Raw genomic sequence first — 16595 nt, forward strand, 5'->3', positions numbered from 1 at the left:
TTTGTACAGAGCAATCCTGCCTTATGTTTTTGAAAGCATTTCTTACTTAGCCTATATATTTCTAGTACGTACATATTATATTGTTTTACACTCAACATTTTTTATACGATACTTCCAAAATCCGTAGTTAGAGGACCAAAAAGGATGCTTTTCCTTCAACCACTGGTTATCGGTAATAAACATGAGGATCAAATGCAAAAGAAATACGCTTCTGATCGATCACTATTCACTTTGTTGGTTTTTTTTTTTTTTTTTGTTAAGTTAAAGCCTAAGTTAAACTGAACGGTACTTCCAAAAACTAGTTAGTTTATCAAATAAAAGAACAAAACTTCTTTTTCTTTTGCTGCAATGTATTAATACTTCCTGATATAAGGTAAAATAGGCTAAAAATGTTCCTCCCTTTCTGATATATAATTTTCCGCTAAAACCTTGCATTATGTCTATCATGTTCAAAGTAGCTAATATTTAGCATCAAGTGAAAAAACTCATCATTATTCGTTTTACAATCACATTTTTGTTTCTTATTCACTTGGTAGAATTTAGAGAAATACACCAAAACCATTTTTCCAATCTATTTTGTGTTTTTTTTTCTTCATATAATATTATTTCTTTACAATAATTTTTAATAATTTCTGATTTTGTTTTATTATTTATTATCTTTAACGTATTATATTTTTTTCTATTTGTGTGTTTCGTCGTCAAAATCGTTGTTTTGTTATTTATGATTTTCCAAAAAATGACGAGTAACAAGGCAATCTCAATTTGTAACTGTGAGAAATTTTTGTTTGTATCTACTCACGTTACAGGGTGGGATTACCTCATACTCGTTACGCTCTTCAACTTAAGTTTTATTTTTTTTTTTCGTTAAGTTTATTATAACTTTGCTTGATTCTATTGTGTTGTATTTTTTTTGTATAGTTATAATTGATTTGTTTATTTTTTTTTTTCAAAATTTAAAAATTAAAAGCATGAATATAAATAATAATAAAAATTAACAAAAATTAAAAAAATAAAATTATGTGCATCGAACTAACAGGGAATGAAAAAATTATATTCGGTTGCCCAGGTGAGTATTACATCAGGTACTGGTGTAAATATTTTAAAAACCTAACCAGTACCTATGTCATACTTTTCCTAGGCGAAACGAGAATGCTGCATGAGAACGAGATAAAAATAATAACAAGTCTAAAAAACAAAAACAAAACGCAAATCAACATAATTAAAATATAAAATTAAAATAATAAAGTGCATTTTTAATAAATAAATAAATAATTTTTATTTAAATTTTAATTTTTTTTATATATTTTTCCTTTTTTATTTGAATGGTTGAAATATTTTCTAATTAAATTTTTTCTTTTTATTATGTAATTTAACACTAAATAGTTGGCAAACTAATGGATAAAAATTCATCACTTAGTGAAGAGCTGAAAAAGAGTGAATCTAGTCAAACGGATAAGATCGAAAAAAATCTTATCAAGAGTCTTGTGATCGGATATGTGGTTAGTGGCAATATCAACGACAAAAATCAGGTTTTACGCATGATAACCGCTGTCTTGGACTTTAATCAAGCCGAAACGGATAAAGTTGGATTGAATAAGCAACAATCAACGTGGTTTGGTTCGATTATACCACCAATTCCAGGTAATTTCAAAAATGTATATAGACTTGTCTACCTTTTTGTTTTTTTGCGATCGAATTTTTTTAACTTTTCTTTTCCATAACCCAATTTTTCTTTATTAACCTAACTCTATTTCATAGGCACTCAAACAAAAGACAATCTTGTTCAAGCCTTTGTACATTTCCTTGAACAAGAATCACAACCCAGACCTAAATCAAATAATGTGCCCAATCTATTGAATTTAACCACCCAGAGTACAACAACAACATCAAATCCGAGTGGCGGACCGTCTGGGTCATCAACAAGTGCAAGTAGAAAATCATCAAACTGTGATCCCATGGTTAGGCCATCAACAGCGGGTGTAGTTCAACCAATCCTACTTAATACAACAGTCCTAGATGATTTTACTCCTTCGAGAAATTCCAGTTCAATACTTAAGGATATCCTCAGTGATTCCTGATACAATATATAATTTTAAAAAAATATTCCAAGATGTACACATAAAATAATTATTTAATAAAAAAAAGTATACATTTATTAAGCTCTGTGAATGTGAGAATTGATAAAAAAAATTATCACATGTTTTTTTATAATTGATTAAAATAAAAATATAAATAAAATACATATATATCAAATATAATTGTAATTAATTAAAAAAAAATCTTCTTATTTTTTTTGTTATGTTTTTAAAAAACTTATCAACAGACTTAGTTTAATGTGTTCAACACAAATAAAACATAAAACTTTAAATTTCAATCATATGATCAAAAATTCACATATACAAATGCATCAAATTTTCTTAGTACGAAAGTAGTTATTTTTACTTAAATGTCAATATCTGCTGTGAAATGGTCCCATGTTTGTATTTCTTCATAAAGTTTTCTTCCGGGGCTTTCTGTTGGAGTGCATTGGCAATGGCCAATTAATTTGTAATCTGGTGCAATATATCCTTGCTCGACGCCCCTTTAAGATAAAAAACCAAAATTTATAGTTAAAATTTAGTTGATTAAAATCCATATTTAAGTTATGTATGTACCTTTTTATGATTTTTTTACACGCTGCCAGACTTCTCGCAGGCGGTAGATCTCGCATAAAGCATCCAATAAATGAAATGCCTACAGATATATGATTGTATCCTTTTGCGTGTGCACCAACATGACCCCATCCTTAATAAAATAATAAATATAAAAAAATTCCAAGTAGATATTAAGAAATGTATAATTGTTAATATAACAATGTAAAACCATAAATCTAACATATTCTGAATATAATCTTCCGGCAATTTTTTTTTTTTCAGAAAGAGGCTCCCAATTGAAAAATTTAGGAAACTTCGTCGACTTTTCAATTTTTCTTCTTTCATAACTAAAATTCAAGCAAAAAGAGAACAAACATTAGGGAATTTTGTACGATTTTACCCAAAAACGATTCTACCCAATTTTCAGATAAATGAAAAAAAAAACTTTTAATGCACTTTTTCTTTCAAGAGTCGCCAAATTTTTCAACTTGATATACAGCTGTGTTCAAAATAATAGTAGTGCCTGCATCAAAATAACATTTTTTATAATTACGGTGCTTCTACGGTTAAAAATTTAGTTTCTTTGATGTCAAAGTTTGTAACGGTCAATTACTAAAATGTATCATAGTTTTAAAATGAAAAAGAAGGTTCCAAATAATTTTTCATTGACTTTTGGTTGTTCTTTCTAATTTGACCTGTTCAAAATAATAGTAGTTAAAGTTATTTTTGAAGAATTTAAAAGCGGTTTATAATATAGAATATTTATTTTTGGTTTAAAAGTAAGTACTCATATAATATGAACAATTTTTCAACAAAAAACGATTTGTTTCGGTTTTAATCTATTTAAAGTTCGAAGAGCAAAACACTGCAGTTCGGATAACGGAAACTTTTACGAAAGCTGCTTGAAGAAGGGAAAACCTACTTGGAAATTCAAGGTTATATAAGGATGCTCCCCTACAATGGTAGCCAATGCAATAAACTCAACGAAAAACCCGAAACGTGCGGTAGAAAAAGAAAAAAGACCGTCGTAGATGACAGGCGTATTGTCCAGATGAGCAAAGTTGAGCCTTCTGCATCGTCGTTTCAAATCCAGAAGGCTTTAAGCCTGGATTGCAGTGCAGTGAACATTCGGAGGCGACTGTTAGAGACTAATTTGTACGCTTGAAGTTCACATAAAGTACCGCTGTTAACAAAGAAATATGTTAAAATACTAAAATTTTCGACCCTCCATGTTTAACTTTTTCCGTCGTATACTTTGGAACATATTCCGTATTGGGTGGACGTCGGACGTATTCTGGAGATCCAGTACCACCAAAGAGGACAAATTTGCTCGCATCAGTAAACAATATGTTACGCTATTACTTCGCTGGCCAGTTTATGTAATCTTTTACAAACTGGATACGCTTTTTAACATGTTTCACAGAACTTTTCGTGGACTTCAAGCGTACAAATTAGTCTCTAACAGTCGCCTCCGAATGTTCACTGCACTGCAATCCAGGCTTAAAGCCTTCTGGATTTGAAACGACGATGCAGAAGGCTCAACTTTGCTCATCTGGACAATACGCCTGTCATCTACGACGGTCTTTTTTCTTTTTCTACCGCACGTTTCGGGTTTTTCGTTGAGTTTATTGCATTGGCTACCATTGTAGGGGAGCATCCTTATATAACCTTGAATTTCCAAGTAGGTTTTCCCTTCTTCAAGCAGCTTTCGTAAAAGTTTCCGTTATCCGAACTGCAGTGTTTTGCTATCGAACTTTAAATAGATTAAAACCGAAACAAATCGTTTTTTGTTGAAAAATTGTTCATATTATATGAGTACTTACTTTTAAACCAAAAATAAATATTCTATATTATAAACCGCTTTTAAATTCTTCAAAAATAACTTTAACTACTATTATTTTGAACAGGTCAAATTAGAAAGAACAACCAAAAGTCAATGAAAAATTATTTGGAACCTTCTTTTTCATTTTGAAACTATGATACATTTATCAGTAATTGACCGTTACAAACTTTGACATCAAAGAAACTAAATTTTTAACCGTAGAAGCACCGTAATTATAAAAAATGTTTTTTTGATGCAGCCACTACTATTATTTTGAACACAACTGTAAGTATTTATGTAGCAAGTAAAAAGCAATTTCATGACTATATTTTGACTAAATTGACTGGGCTATCTATAATGTATCAATATAATCAATATTGTTTATTTTACGTCAGAAAATAGATAAATCGAAATTCGAAGATTTCTTATCTTTTAACAAAAACTACTGACTTCATAATAACTTAAAAATTGAAAATAAAAAAATTAATTCTTTATTCAAATCAAATGACAAAACTTCTTCACTTACCTCTCCCTTCATAAATGTTACCATCATTTCCAATCATAAAATTATAAGCTATATCATTCCATCGACAAGATTCAATATGAAAGCACTATTTGAAAAGAAGAGAAACAAACTTAAGATAAGAAAGCCAATACCAATGTGATATTATTTACATACTTGAATATTTCTTATAAGGAAAATGTTATCTGGCATTGAAGTTGCCATTTCGGTGGCAGAATGTGCTGAAAATAAAAGAAAAAAGTGAAATGTGATATCTGACTTATTTACACTGCTAGTCAATAGAATTGGGTCACCGTATCAACGGCAAGGAATTGATTTTTTTCACCTGCAAAAGCTTGAAAAAAAAAAATCTTTTTTCTGATGCAAATTCCTGACTTATTTATAAGAAAAAAACAGTATCAAAATTATAAAAACAACAAATTAATACAATTTATGGAAATGCTCAAAAAAGCCCCTTTTCGATCGATCAATGGAATAGATTCACTTGTCTTATTTGGGAAGATTTGAAGACAATAACTCAATTATTACAGTAAAATAGTTTTTATCGATAATTTTGAGCTCTAACGCCGACTTTTCACGAGTCGATTTTTGCTGTGGTGACTAAAGTGACAATCCCCTAGTCGGCTCGTGAAAAGTCTCTTCAATTATCTTTTATTTTAAAATTCTATTCCTCATTCATATGTATAATTTAGGAACAGTCCGTTTTCTACCTTTTGTAAAAAAGTTTAAAGTCTGTAGAGTAGTAAAACTATTCTAACAGAGCGACTTTCTACTCGTTTGTCCAGACTAAAATTGTACTGACGTTATTTTGCAGAAAAGTCCACCGAAGAGCTCCAAATAAATCACTAAATTCTGGAAAAGCCATTTCGAGAGTGATATTGCAAAAACTCGAAGTTATACGTGATGACGGAAAATCAAGGTCAATCTTAGTAAAATATGGAATATCATTCCTAATTATTACTTCGACCTAATGTCTAAAATGTTCATGTAAAAGTAGTTTGTTTTTTCCCAAATTAAATTAGTAATATTTAAAACCATCCAGGATATAGAGATCAAATTTTATTCCTCGAAAAAAAAAAACACTCAAGCTTCTATTTTCGTTTTTTAACAAATGTTTTTTCCAAGCTATTTTCTTTTCTTTAAAGTTTTAAAAGAATTTTATCTTGGATTTTCAAACGATCTACAATCGGACACCCTTCATCAATCTATCTAAATATCTAAAGTACAAGGACTAATAGAGGGAAAAAATATTACATATTTTAAGATCCTGACGCAGAAGATTCGAAAACCAACTAAAGGATGATTCAATTTTTTGTAATTTTGTGGCTTTTTTCCTTTCGTTTCCTATTTTAAAGTATTTTTGTAGTGTTTTTTGTTTGTTTGAATTTTGTTCGGTCTTCTGCTTGATTACAATTTTTTTTTTTCAAAACTTAAGTACTTTGAATGTCCCGTTTTCCCGAAAAATATGTTTAAATAAACCCGACTTTTTTCAACTAAAATACCGTCCCACTGACCTGTGTAACTTTGAACCAAAACTTACTTTAATTGACCGATTGACTTACTTTAAATAACCTCTTCTTTAGAAAGATTGCAAAAAATACAAACACTCCTGCTAAAATTTACCGCACGTCCTATTAATTTTACAGAAAAGTTCTATTATTACTTTATGCCACATCATCATAGTTGTTTTCTCAAATATGACAGGAGTGATCTTAAATTCAAGGTATGGAATAAAATATTTGTGGGTAAGATTTGGGGAGAGATTTGCTGAAGTCTGTCTGTCAACCCGCGAACCTTTTAGAAAAGAGTCATAAATTTTAATGGAGTAAAATCTGCTTTTCAACACGTACGGAATTATTGAGCTCTCTCCTTGTTAAGTACCCAAAGATATTTGACTATTATCCTCGAACACCATGCGGTTCCAATCACCCCTAGATTTGTTACAGTTTAGTATGACGCACGATAATACATGCTAGACTGGTTTGAAAATATCTTCAAGATTTTAATAGCCAGCTTTGCCAAATTGCCAGAAATCCAAATTTAAATTCAATAGAACAGGTCTTGGAAGTATTAAAGAGATGCATTCGCAACCGAAATCCACCTCCAAGCAGTCTTGATCAATTGAAAACTGCAGTGAAAGAAGAGTTACAAACAAAACCTTCAAAAGTTAATTCGTGGAATGAAATGACGACTCCAAGTTGTCATATGCGCTTGAGGAGACAATACCAAGAATTGAATAAAATTATTGGAAAGAACTTTCTTCCATTTAAATTTTTTTTTTTTTCTTAAAGAACAAAAATTATTTAAATATCAGTTTTCGGACCTTAAATTGTTAAATTTGGTTCATCTTTTTTTTGGTTGGTAATATTGTTGCAGTTTAGCAGTTTTTCGACTGGCTGAACAACAAGCAAACACAAAAATATACATCAGAGAATTGTAAAGCCATTTTGAATAAGATACAGATGTATAACTTACAATAGTTTTCTATTAACCTCTTTCTGGTTAAATGTTTAAGAAAAGGATATGCTCTGAAACTGCATTCACAGAAAGGTATTGGTAAAGCTTTTTTTAAAAGTAAAAACTCCTACTTTTTTTGTTTATAAGATGAACCTATTCAATTGATCAGCAGTGTATACGTTCAAAGTTGACTTACAAATTATGACAAATTCAGCTGGAGCAGCTAATTTCTGATATGGTTCCATTGGTTTCTGTGCGAGCCATCTCCGTCGTTCGACAATGTGTAAAACATGTTCCGCCATTCTAGGTCCTACAAAAACAAAAAAGTGATTAATATTTTATAACCCACTTGATGCCAATTAAAACAAACTTATATTATCCCTTAAAAAAGCATCATCTTTTGATGATTCTTCATCTTCTTCTGGATCGACAGAAACATTTGGTTTATTGTGGTGAGTTGAAGGAGAAGGAACATTCTTAGTGCTATTAAAGATCTTCGATATATGCTCTTGATTTGGATTAATAATGTGAATGGGTCCGGTTATGTATGTGACATTGCCAATGTGGACTTGGCTAGAGTTTTCGATATGGACATTGCCAACAGTTTGTATGCTACTATCTTTATTAAAAATATGTTGAAGAACATCCGATTGACTTGGAAAAGATGATGTATTGTTTGATGAGCTAGTTACACTCATTTTTCGTGAATCTATTCAACAAATTTCTTATAAAAAGTACAGAATTAAATAAAACGATAGTATTTCTAACCTGAAGAATGATCTTGTAAACTTAAAGAACCAATATCATAATCACTATCAACAACAGACGATGACACAGCAGTGCTATCGGAGAATATTGATGATTCTCCGTCGTCATCGTCGTCGTTAAAGGAAGATGTATTAATCCATTGGGTAACCAATTCGGATTTATCTTTATTTGAGTTTGTTGTTGTTTTTAGATTTGCAGGAGCACATTTATTAACATCGGATGGGTTTGATTCTTTTGTAAGGATTTTACTCATGGTAATTGGTTTGTCGGGATTTTTTTCTTTTAACATAAAGCAGGTTTTTGGGGGAGTTATTTGTATAAAAATTAAAAAAACAAAAAAATAAAAAAATACTTGTTGCGAAAAAAAGTACTGTGTTGGAATAATACTGAAGTTCAAATGATAAGACGTCTTATCATCGTCAGTACTGACGTTTTAAATGTCAGTTTTTTAAAAACATCATAGCGGATGTGTTCAAAACATACTGTAAAAAACCGTTTTAATAAATCGATTTTGTGAATAGCAATCGATTTTTGGAATAACGATCGATTTTTCGAAAGAGTTCGATTATTTTGAAAAATCGAAACCCGAATCGAATGAGAATTGCTTTTATAGCGAATTAATTCAATTTCTTTCCACGAACAAGTTGATTCCCCTCGCAGCATGACAAAAAGGTCTAAAAGACCTTACCCTGCAAGCTGATATCTCACAGGTATTAACTTTTATAAGAGCTTGTACAGAGCTTGCTTCAGAATTAAATTGGTTAAAGAAGTTCAGAGTTAGCTATTACACGACCCAACTAGCACAACAGCTTCTGTAAATTGAAATCTCGCAGGTTCTATTTTTTATACAGCTTGTATTGAGCTTGCTTCAGAATTTAAGTGCTTATAGGACTTGTTTAACAACTTCTAATAAGTTGTTTAAATACTATTAAAGAAACTTAAACGAAGAAAGCTTGTTTTTCTTATAAGCCTGTTTAATGAATTTATAGAAGCTTTATAGAAATTACTAAGTTTTGTATTCGATTTTTGGTTTTGATATTAAATAATATAGCTCGTACACTTTTTGGTTTTGACATTGAATAATTTAGCTCGGGCATATTTTTGCTATTTGAACTGATTAAGTTTTTGATTTCATTAATGAATATACTAGGATGGCCGAGTTGGTAGAGTGGTGGACTACCACCAAGTAGATACGAAGTTCGATTTCTGGGTGTGGTAAAAAAATTATATACTTTTAAAATTATTATTAATAGATATACTTAAAACTAATGGAATGTTATATATAATATCAGATCAAAAGATAAAATTCATGATTTAAAACCATTTTTTGTTTTTGTAGTTTTTTTTTAAATTTCGATAAGACATGTATTGAATAGCTATACAAGCTCTTCCGAAGCTATCTGTCAAATCTCAAAGCTTCGGTAGAGCTTCGGTAAAGCTTCGTTTAAGATCCTAATAGAAGGTCAAACTTGTATAACGTTCTCCTTTTTCCATGCCCAACAACCTTACTAAAGTTTAAAAGAAGCTGAAATATAGCTTTTGTAATACCTTAACCGAAGCTGAAATATTAGTTGGGTAGTGAGTAGAAATCTAGTACAAACTACCACCTCCAATGGAACTGGGCTATTACTGAATCACGTTTGTACAATTAACTCTTAGTCCCTTATCGCTTACATTCATACGATTCAATCTACGCCAGAAAACTTCGCAACACGGCAAAAATCGACCCGTGAAAATACTGCATATATATGCACTATTTCATCAATTCACGAGTAAACCACCTCCAATAGAACACGCCTACGCTATGAGATGTAGCCCGAGGTTAAGAAAAAACAATGTATAAACTTACCCTTAAGAATTCTATTACATTTTAGAAAAACAAAATATCCCTAGGTTTAAGCAATTCAGCAATTTAAATTTTGGCAAATCAAACGAAAGAAAGAGATAGAAAAAAAAATCCCATATTTTGCTGAATAAACAGTAAAACCGCAAAAGTGACAGCTGAGAGAGACTGCATCAACTTTTGCATAAACATGAACTTTTGCTTTTGAATACAAATTCAAAGAACGAACGATTTTTTGCGAACGAAAAAAAAAATAATAAAGAAAAACTTTCAACAAAGAATATTTTTCTCACCGAAAATTGCATGTATTTATATAATTTGTAATAATGTCTAACGACTCAAATATTGTTAAAAATCTTATTGATCTAAGTGCCGAAGATGATCCTCATTCACCTTTACAAAATCCACCAACTTTCACTCCACCTCTACCATTAATACCAATATCGGCTTATGATGGTCGTGAAAGTTTAGAAAACAATCCTTTTGATTGTATACAAAAACAAGCTAACCGTCCAGATGATCCCTTTGAATTACTATCAAGGGAAGCATCCTACCAACCACATTGTTCTGAATCGAATGGAGAAGGAGGAACCACCTCCAATCAGATCGAAGTTCGTATTGGAAATTTACTCTGTATGAGTGATGATAGTATTAAAGTCGATGAAGACACTATTCCAGAGTTTAATACTCTGCAATTGCCTCCGTCACGATTCCGTGAACCAATAACTTCCGTGTCAAGTATTGGTTCGACAATTTACTCGTCTCCTTGCAACGATAGCGCATTCACATCGCGCAATGAAAGTTCCAAAACAATAAACAAAGCTTTTATAACTGAAAATACTATTTCTAGCTTTTCCGAAGACAGTCGAGTGCAGAGTGCAATGAATAAAGGATTTGTTGAATCCTATAGTTCATTTGATCACTCGTCTGCCAAATCGACTCCAGAAAATGTAAATCAATCTCCTTTAGAGAATTCAGATAGTTCTGGCAAAGGACGATCACAAAAACCAATGGATGCTAGAAAGAGGCTTCTTAAATTAAGTCTTTCGAATTCCACATCGAATTCGCCTCTGTGCCGTCGTCAATTTGATGATGACAACAGTAGTCCACTCTCTTCAGTTTTTTCTGAGGCTGAAAATCTTGCCGATCATTTTGCTTCTCGATGTGGTTTCGACTCAGGCAAGTCGTTCGATGATTCTTGTGACGATTTAATGTCGATTAAACCGAATTGGATAGATTCGGAAACGGATATTGATAGTGATTTGGAAATGATGAAGATTCCTATATTACAAGAGATACCGTCTCCTGTAGTGAATCAAAAAACGATGCCTTGGTCAGAGAAAAAGGTGGAAGATATTCCTCCCAAATCAGTTAGTACGAATAATTCACCTGATTTGGAAGCATTGAAGGAGAAAGTACAACAACACAGAGCGGAAAAGAATAATAATCATGAAATTAAAACATTGATTGATAATTTGAAGTTGGTTATTAAAGATTGTGCGAATGGTGAGAAGAAAGCGGAGGCGAATAATTTGCTGGAGAGTTTGAGCAATTTGATGAATGACAAAAATGGTTCGGGTATGAGAATGTTTTATTTGTTTTTTTCTTTATTTTGTAAACAAACTAATTTTTTTAAATCTTATCTGTTGAATTCCATATTATATAGGTATATTTATTAGTTTATATTTCACTAGGTTAATGGTTAAAATAGATGTGTAGCAGACATCAAGATAAAATAAATCGGGTTCTTATAAATGAAAAAAATGGATGCAAACCATACTCCGGGGTCTTTGTCTTTATTTGATAGAATATGAAGGAAAGTTTGTTGCACATGTAGTCTTCACCTGCTACTTTCCCAAAGGTTAGGGAAGTTTGATTTTGAACTTTATTTGGCTCAGTGGCCATTTAAATTAATTGATAATTTATATTTGATATTTATTTTACATTCAAAATAATTGACCTATAAATTTTAATTAATTAAATTGATTTAAATTGTTGATATTTCTAATGTTGATTGGAAGATAGTTAAAGGCCTGTAATCCCATGTAAAGTATACTGGCTTGTGCTCTACTAGTTCTGGTCCGGATAATATTGAACTCTTCTACATTTCTTAGGTTGTATGGTATTACTCTTCTTGTAGGTACACTGGATTGTAGGAATTCAGGGCAAAGATTGTGTTTTATTTTGAATACAAAAACAATTGCCATCATAAAAGTCTTTGGTTGATATGATACATAATGGCGCTTGATTTTTAGTCAACATAATTTTTTTAATGAAAATTTAATAAATCATTTTTATTTCTGACATTTTTTAAGCTTTTAACTTTAACTTTGGCTTTCGCTATTGTATTTTCAACGCTACACCTTTTCTTTTTCCTACTTTAATTTGGTGCCTAAGCGAATTCAAAAGACTTATATTGTCCTATATTCGAGTTTTATCTAAAATTCGTATAATACTTTTTTAAACGATTTAGTTAAATGCTTAAGGAATTTTAGTTATTTACTAAGTCAAACTTAGTAAATTACTAAAATGGCTTTCGTATATTACTAAATCGTTTAAGATTTTGCGCCATTGAACTTTAATCTTTGAATTAATGTGTTATTTTTAATTTAAAATGTGTAAAGTATACCGACCTTCAGTGGTTATTGTGCCGCCAAAATGAGAAGCATGTTAACTATAAACCTACTTTTTTGATACTTCGTGTAGTTTTTGAAATACACAGCAAAAAAATATCAATTTCATTTCATTCCAAATCGTTGGTATACCAAACTTTGAGCGGGTTTACATAAATGTATTTATGTACATATGTATGTACATTTAATGTTGTTAATTTATCAATGTATGCATTTGAAAAAAAAAATTTAGAAAACAATTAAGATGACTGATAATGCGAAAAAAGTGAGTCTTGCAACTCCGACTGTCTTTCAATTTGTCAAAACGTCTGTTTGTCCGTATAAGGAGCTACAGCCTAAACGAATGAGTCGATCCAATGCACACCATGTAGAATATGAAATTAATTTTCTTAAACCAAAAATAACGGTAGGTACCTGTGATATACCAATTTTGGAAAGTTTAACTTTCTCAAAACGATTTCTACGATTTTGATTAGAAAATTCAACTGTTTGTTTTTTAGACAAGATCTATCCTTTATTGAAAAAAGTATTTTTTTTTTCTAAAATCTCTATAAGCCGTTTTCTAAATTTCTCACTGACTGGTTTAATTTTAACAATTTTGTATGCAGAAGGATTTATTTATACTGCCTTAATATAAATCAAAATTAAAATTTTGAAAAATTAAGTTTTGGAAAAGTTTGAAATAATTTTTTGAAAAATTAAATTTTCGAAAATTGGATATTAAATTTGTTTGAAATTTTGGTTTTAGGTGTTCATTATAATTACTCAAAAATGGCAAACCAACTTTATTATATATATTTTGTGCCTTTCTAGAACGTTTTTTCATTTTTTTTTAAATATTTTTTGCTCATAGGTATACATTAAATAAATTTGTATATCGGTGTCCCCTAGAATCAAAAACAATCTATTCAACTTTTTCTTTTATTGAGTTATTTAAAAAAAAAACGTTCCTACGAATTTTTCCCGTTTTATTAAAAAAAAAAACAACTTCTGAATCGAATTAAATACGTATTTCTGATTTTAAACTGACTTTTCTTTCCTTTGTCACCCAACGCGTTCCGACTATATTTAACAATGCATTTTGGAATAGAGTTGTTTTGAAAGTCATGCATAGGAATAGTTTATTTTTGAATCTTAACAATAAAATTATTTTGCTTTACATCAGGAATAGTGTTGTTTTGATTCTCAAAGAATGTGGAATACATTTGTTTTGATTCAAACCATAATATTTCTATAATGTATAACTCTGCAACAAGTTGACTTTGAAAGTGTTCAAACACCCTCAAAGAAAGAGGTGAAAAAATTGAGATAAACTGCGTTTCTAACTCATTTTTCACAAAAAGTGGAATAAATTGTTTTTGATTCTAGGGGACACTAAACATAAAGACTATTAAAATATTAAGAAACTTGAAGTTTGTAACCCAGTCATGCATTTGTTTGTTATAATTTCAATTTCTTAACCAAATATCATTTAAAAATTTGCATTTCTATTGAAATTTACTATTATTTTTTTTTTATTAAATAATAAACATAAAGTGACGTTTTAATATAAATAAGTTATACAAAAAAATTCTGAAACAAAAGATAAACTGAAACTAAAGTACTCACACAGACTCTGGACCAATAAAAACTTGTTTCAACTTAATCGCACATATAGATTTCATAATAAATTGGTATAAGCTATTCTGATATTTAAACAAATAAAGTACACAAAATATCGTTCACTTTTAACTTCGGTAAAGAAAGATGTTAATAATAATCATCGAAAGATTTGTAAAGTCCATACTTTCTTTTTATGACTGCAAAAAATTTGAATTCAATTATTTTGACCTTAAAAAAAACACCTTTTCAAAGATGAACTTGTTTTGTGCAAACCGCAAATACATATGACCAGAATTTTATATGGTAAATTAATACAATTTACTATGTCCATTGCTGAACTTTTGATATAACTATAGTTATACACAATTCCTGAGCATCTAACAAAGACCAATCACTTTCACCAAATCAAAGTCGAGTTCTTATTGGTGCACAGTTTAGTTTTAAATACTTTTAAATGTGATATTATGTTGTTAACTGAAATGTATATTCATAGTTATTCAATTTTGCCATGGAAAAATGATATTCCTAAAATTGCTTCTTTCAAAATTGAGAAACAAAACCCAAAAAAAATTCTATTTTTTAGGAACAACTGAGCAAATGGAAACTCTAACACCTCCTCCACAACCGATCGTTCGCCAGGGAACATTTGATATGGAAATAAAAGACAATGATGAACGTGAAGAGAGCGAAAGGCAAGAAGAACAACAAAACAAACAATCAGAACTTCAGCCCGAAGAAGAAGTTCATGTAGATCAAAATATATCCACTGGAACTCATTCCGTTCATTCTGTTCAATCGCCAGAATCTGATCAAGTATCTGATATTGTTGAACAAATTGGTCGTCTTTTGGGTAACCAAAATGTTAATGTTCTTCAAGCTAATATCAGTAATGCATCAAATGTCAATGGAACCATAAATCCCACCTACATTGTCGTTATGAATACGCCAATACCTGCGAAGCATCGTCCTTCAATAAACTCATCAGAATATCCTAATGACGGATCACCTGAATTGACTCACGGTCAAATACGAAGACGTAGTCAGTCACTGAGCATTCATGACAAAGAAAAGTTATTCACAGCTCCAGTGCCACCAAGTCCATTACGCAATGATAAAACACCTGCACGTGCCCCCATGTTGCGGAGAAATTCCTTTTCTAGTACAAATCCTACTACACCAAGCATCCCAATGAATCGCCGATCAGTTTATGGTACATGCAATGCCAGTGACGCTGCCTCTAAACAAAGCCAGATGCAACGAAGATCAGTGGCCTTAGAGACACATCACGAGAAACAACAAAATACTCTACAACAGCAACCTCCGATGGGCGTTGCAAGTATCAGTTTCAATGCCAAAAAACTTAAATTCAAACAATCGACTGAATCTATTGTCAAAGCTAGTGGCCCAATGAAGGCAACGATTCCAGTTAAAAAGGTTGCCCCCATGATTGTCACCACAAATGTAGACTCGCCCACTGAAGAACCATCGAATAGGTTTAGATCCGTCACAAGTACACCGAATGTGCAACTTAATCCGTCCAAAGGTTATCCGAGTGCCTGTTCGACTCCCATGATTGAAGCATCACCCATTAAGAGAAGTGGAATTGCAAAATCGAGGTATTCGTTTATTGCGGCCACACCAACTCCGAAAAATTCAAATCTTGCCACATCATCAAGTCAGGCACGTCGAAGAACTATGAGTGAAATGCGATCTCCTAAGAAAATTGGCGATAGGCCAAGCACATCGGGCATCACAAAGCCAGGAACAGTTAAGACGGTTAAGTTACCACAGAACTTTTCCAAGACATTGAATAAAATGGCACCAACGACATCGAAAGGGGTAAGAGTATTAGAGTATTAACTTATTTCAAGATTAAATAATCTTATTTTTGTTTATTTTTTAGGTGCTACGACTGTCTAAACCTTCACCACCAACAGGTACGGTAGATAAAAATAAAGAAAATAAACTACCAAGGCCTGGTCGTTGAAAATGAAATGAAACGGAACCATCTTCTGGATAACACATTTTGATTCAACTTACTGATATTAACTCTTTAAAAATTGTTCTGTTATACATATTACTTTGTACGTACATCGTTGATATATTTTCCTAAACTAAAGTGAAAAAGTTCAAGTGCCCCTCCGATCGAAGAAGAGTGAGCAATGTATTTTGTTGATTATATTTCTCTCTGTCCTTTTATACCTAAGTTGTTTCTTTTCTATTTATCTGATTTTTTTTTCATCTTATTTAATTCTTTTTTGGGAAATAAACTGAAAACATTTTTTTTTTTTTTTCAAGAAGTGCAAGTTGTATT

At 31.1% G+C, this 16595-nt stretch overlaps 3 protein-coding genes across 3 annotated transcripts in view; 2 read left to right on the top strand and 1 right to left on the bottom strand.

The window, feature by feature from the left end:
• Window positions 1-2098, top strand: part of LOC129910558 (girdin) — a 45352-nt gene extending 43254 nt beyond the window's left edge. The window contains exons 6-7 of the mRNA XM_055987984.1: window positions 1384-1641; window positions 1759-2098. Coding sequence (XP_055843959.1) covers window positions 1384-1641; window positions 1759-2078 — 578 coding nt within the window. The 3' untranslated portion in view covers window positions 2079-2098. The remainder of the gene's footprint in view (window positions 1-1383; window positions 1642-1758) is intronic.
• A 29-nt stretch (window positions 2099-2127) lies between these two features.
• LOC129910562 (peptidoglycan-recognition protein LE) lies at window positions 2128-8609 on the bottom strand. Its single transcript, XM_055987988.1, has 7 exons — window positions 8204-8609; window positions 7806-8144; window positions 7632-7745; window positions 5135-5199; window positions 4982-5066; window positions 2655-2784; window positions 2128-2581 (listed from the first exon to the last, which is right to left on the bottom strand). Exons 1-7 carry the CDS (start codon window positions 8490-8492, stop codon window positions 2443-2445), a joined length of 1161 nt encoding a protein of 386 aa, XP_055843963.1. The 5' UTR covers window positions 8493-8609; the 3' UTR covers window positions 2128-2442.
• A 1658-nt stretch (window positions 8610-10267) lies between these two features.
• Window positions 10268-16572, top strand: LOC129910559 (uncharacterized). The gene is made up of 3 exons (XM_055987985.1): window positions 10268-11624; window positions 14865-16120; window positions 16185-16572. Exons 1-3 carry the CDS (start codon window positions 10373-10375, stop codon window positions 16266-16268), a joined length of 2592 nt encoding a protein of 863 aa, XP_055843960.1. The 5' UTR covers window positions 10268-10372; the 3' UTR covers window positions 16269-16572.
• Window positions 16573-16595: the final 23 nt, after the last annotated feature.

Source organism: Episyrphus balteatus, chromosome 2 (genome assembly GCF_945859705.1).
Source record: "Episyrphus balteatus chromosome 2, idEpiBalt1.1, whole genome shotgun sequence".
NCBI classification, from domain to species: Eukaryota; Metazoa; Arthropoda; class Insecta; order Diptera; family Syrphidae; genus Episyrphus; species Episyrphus balteatus.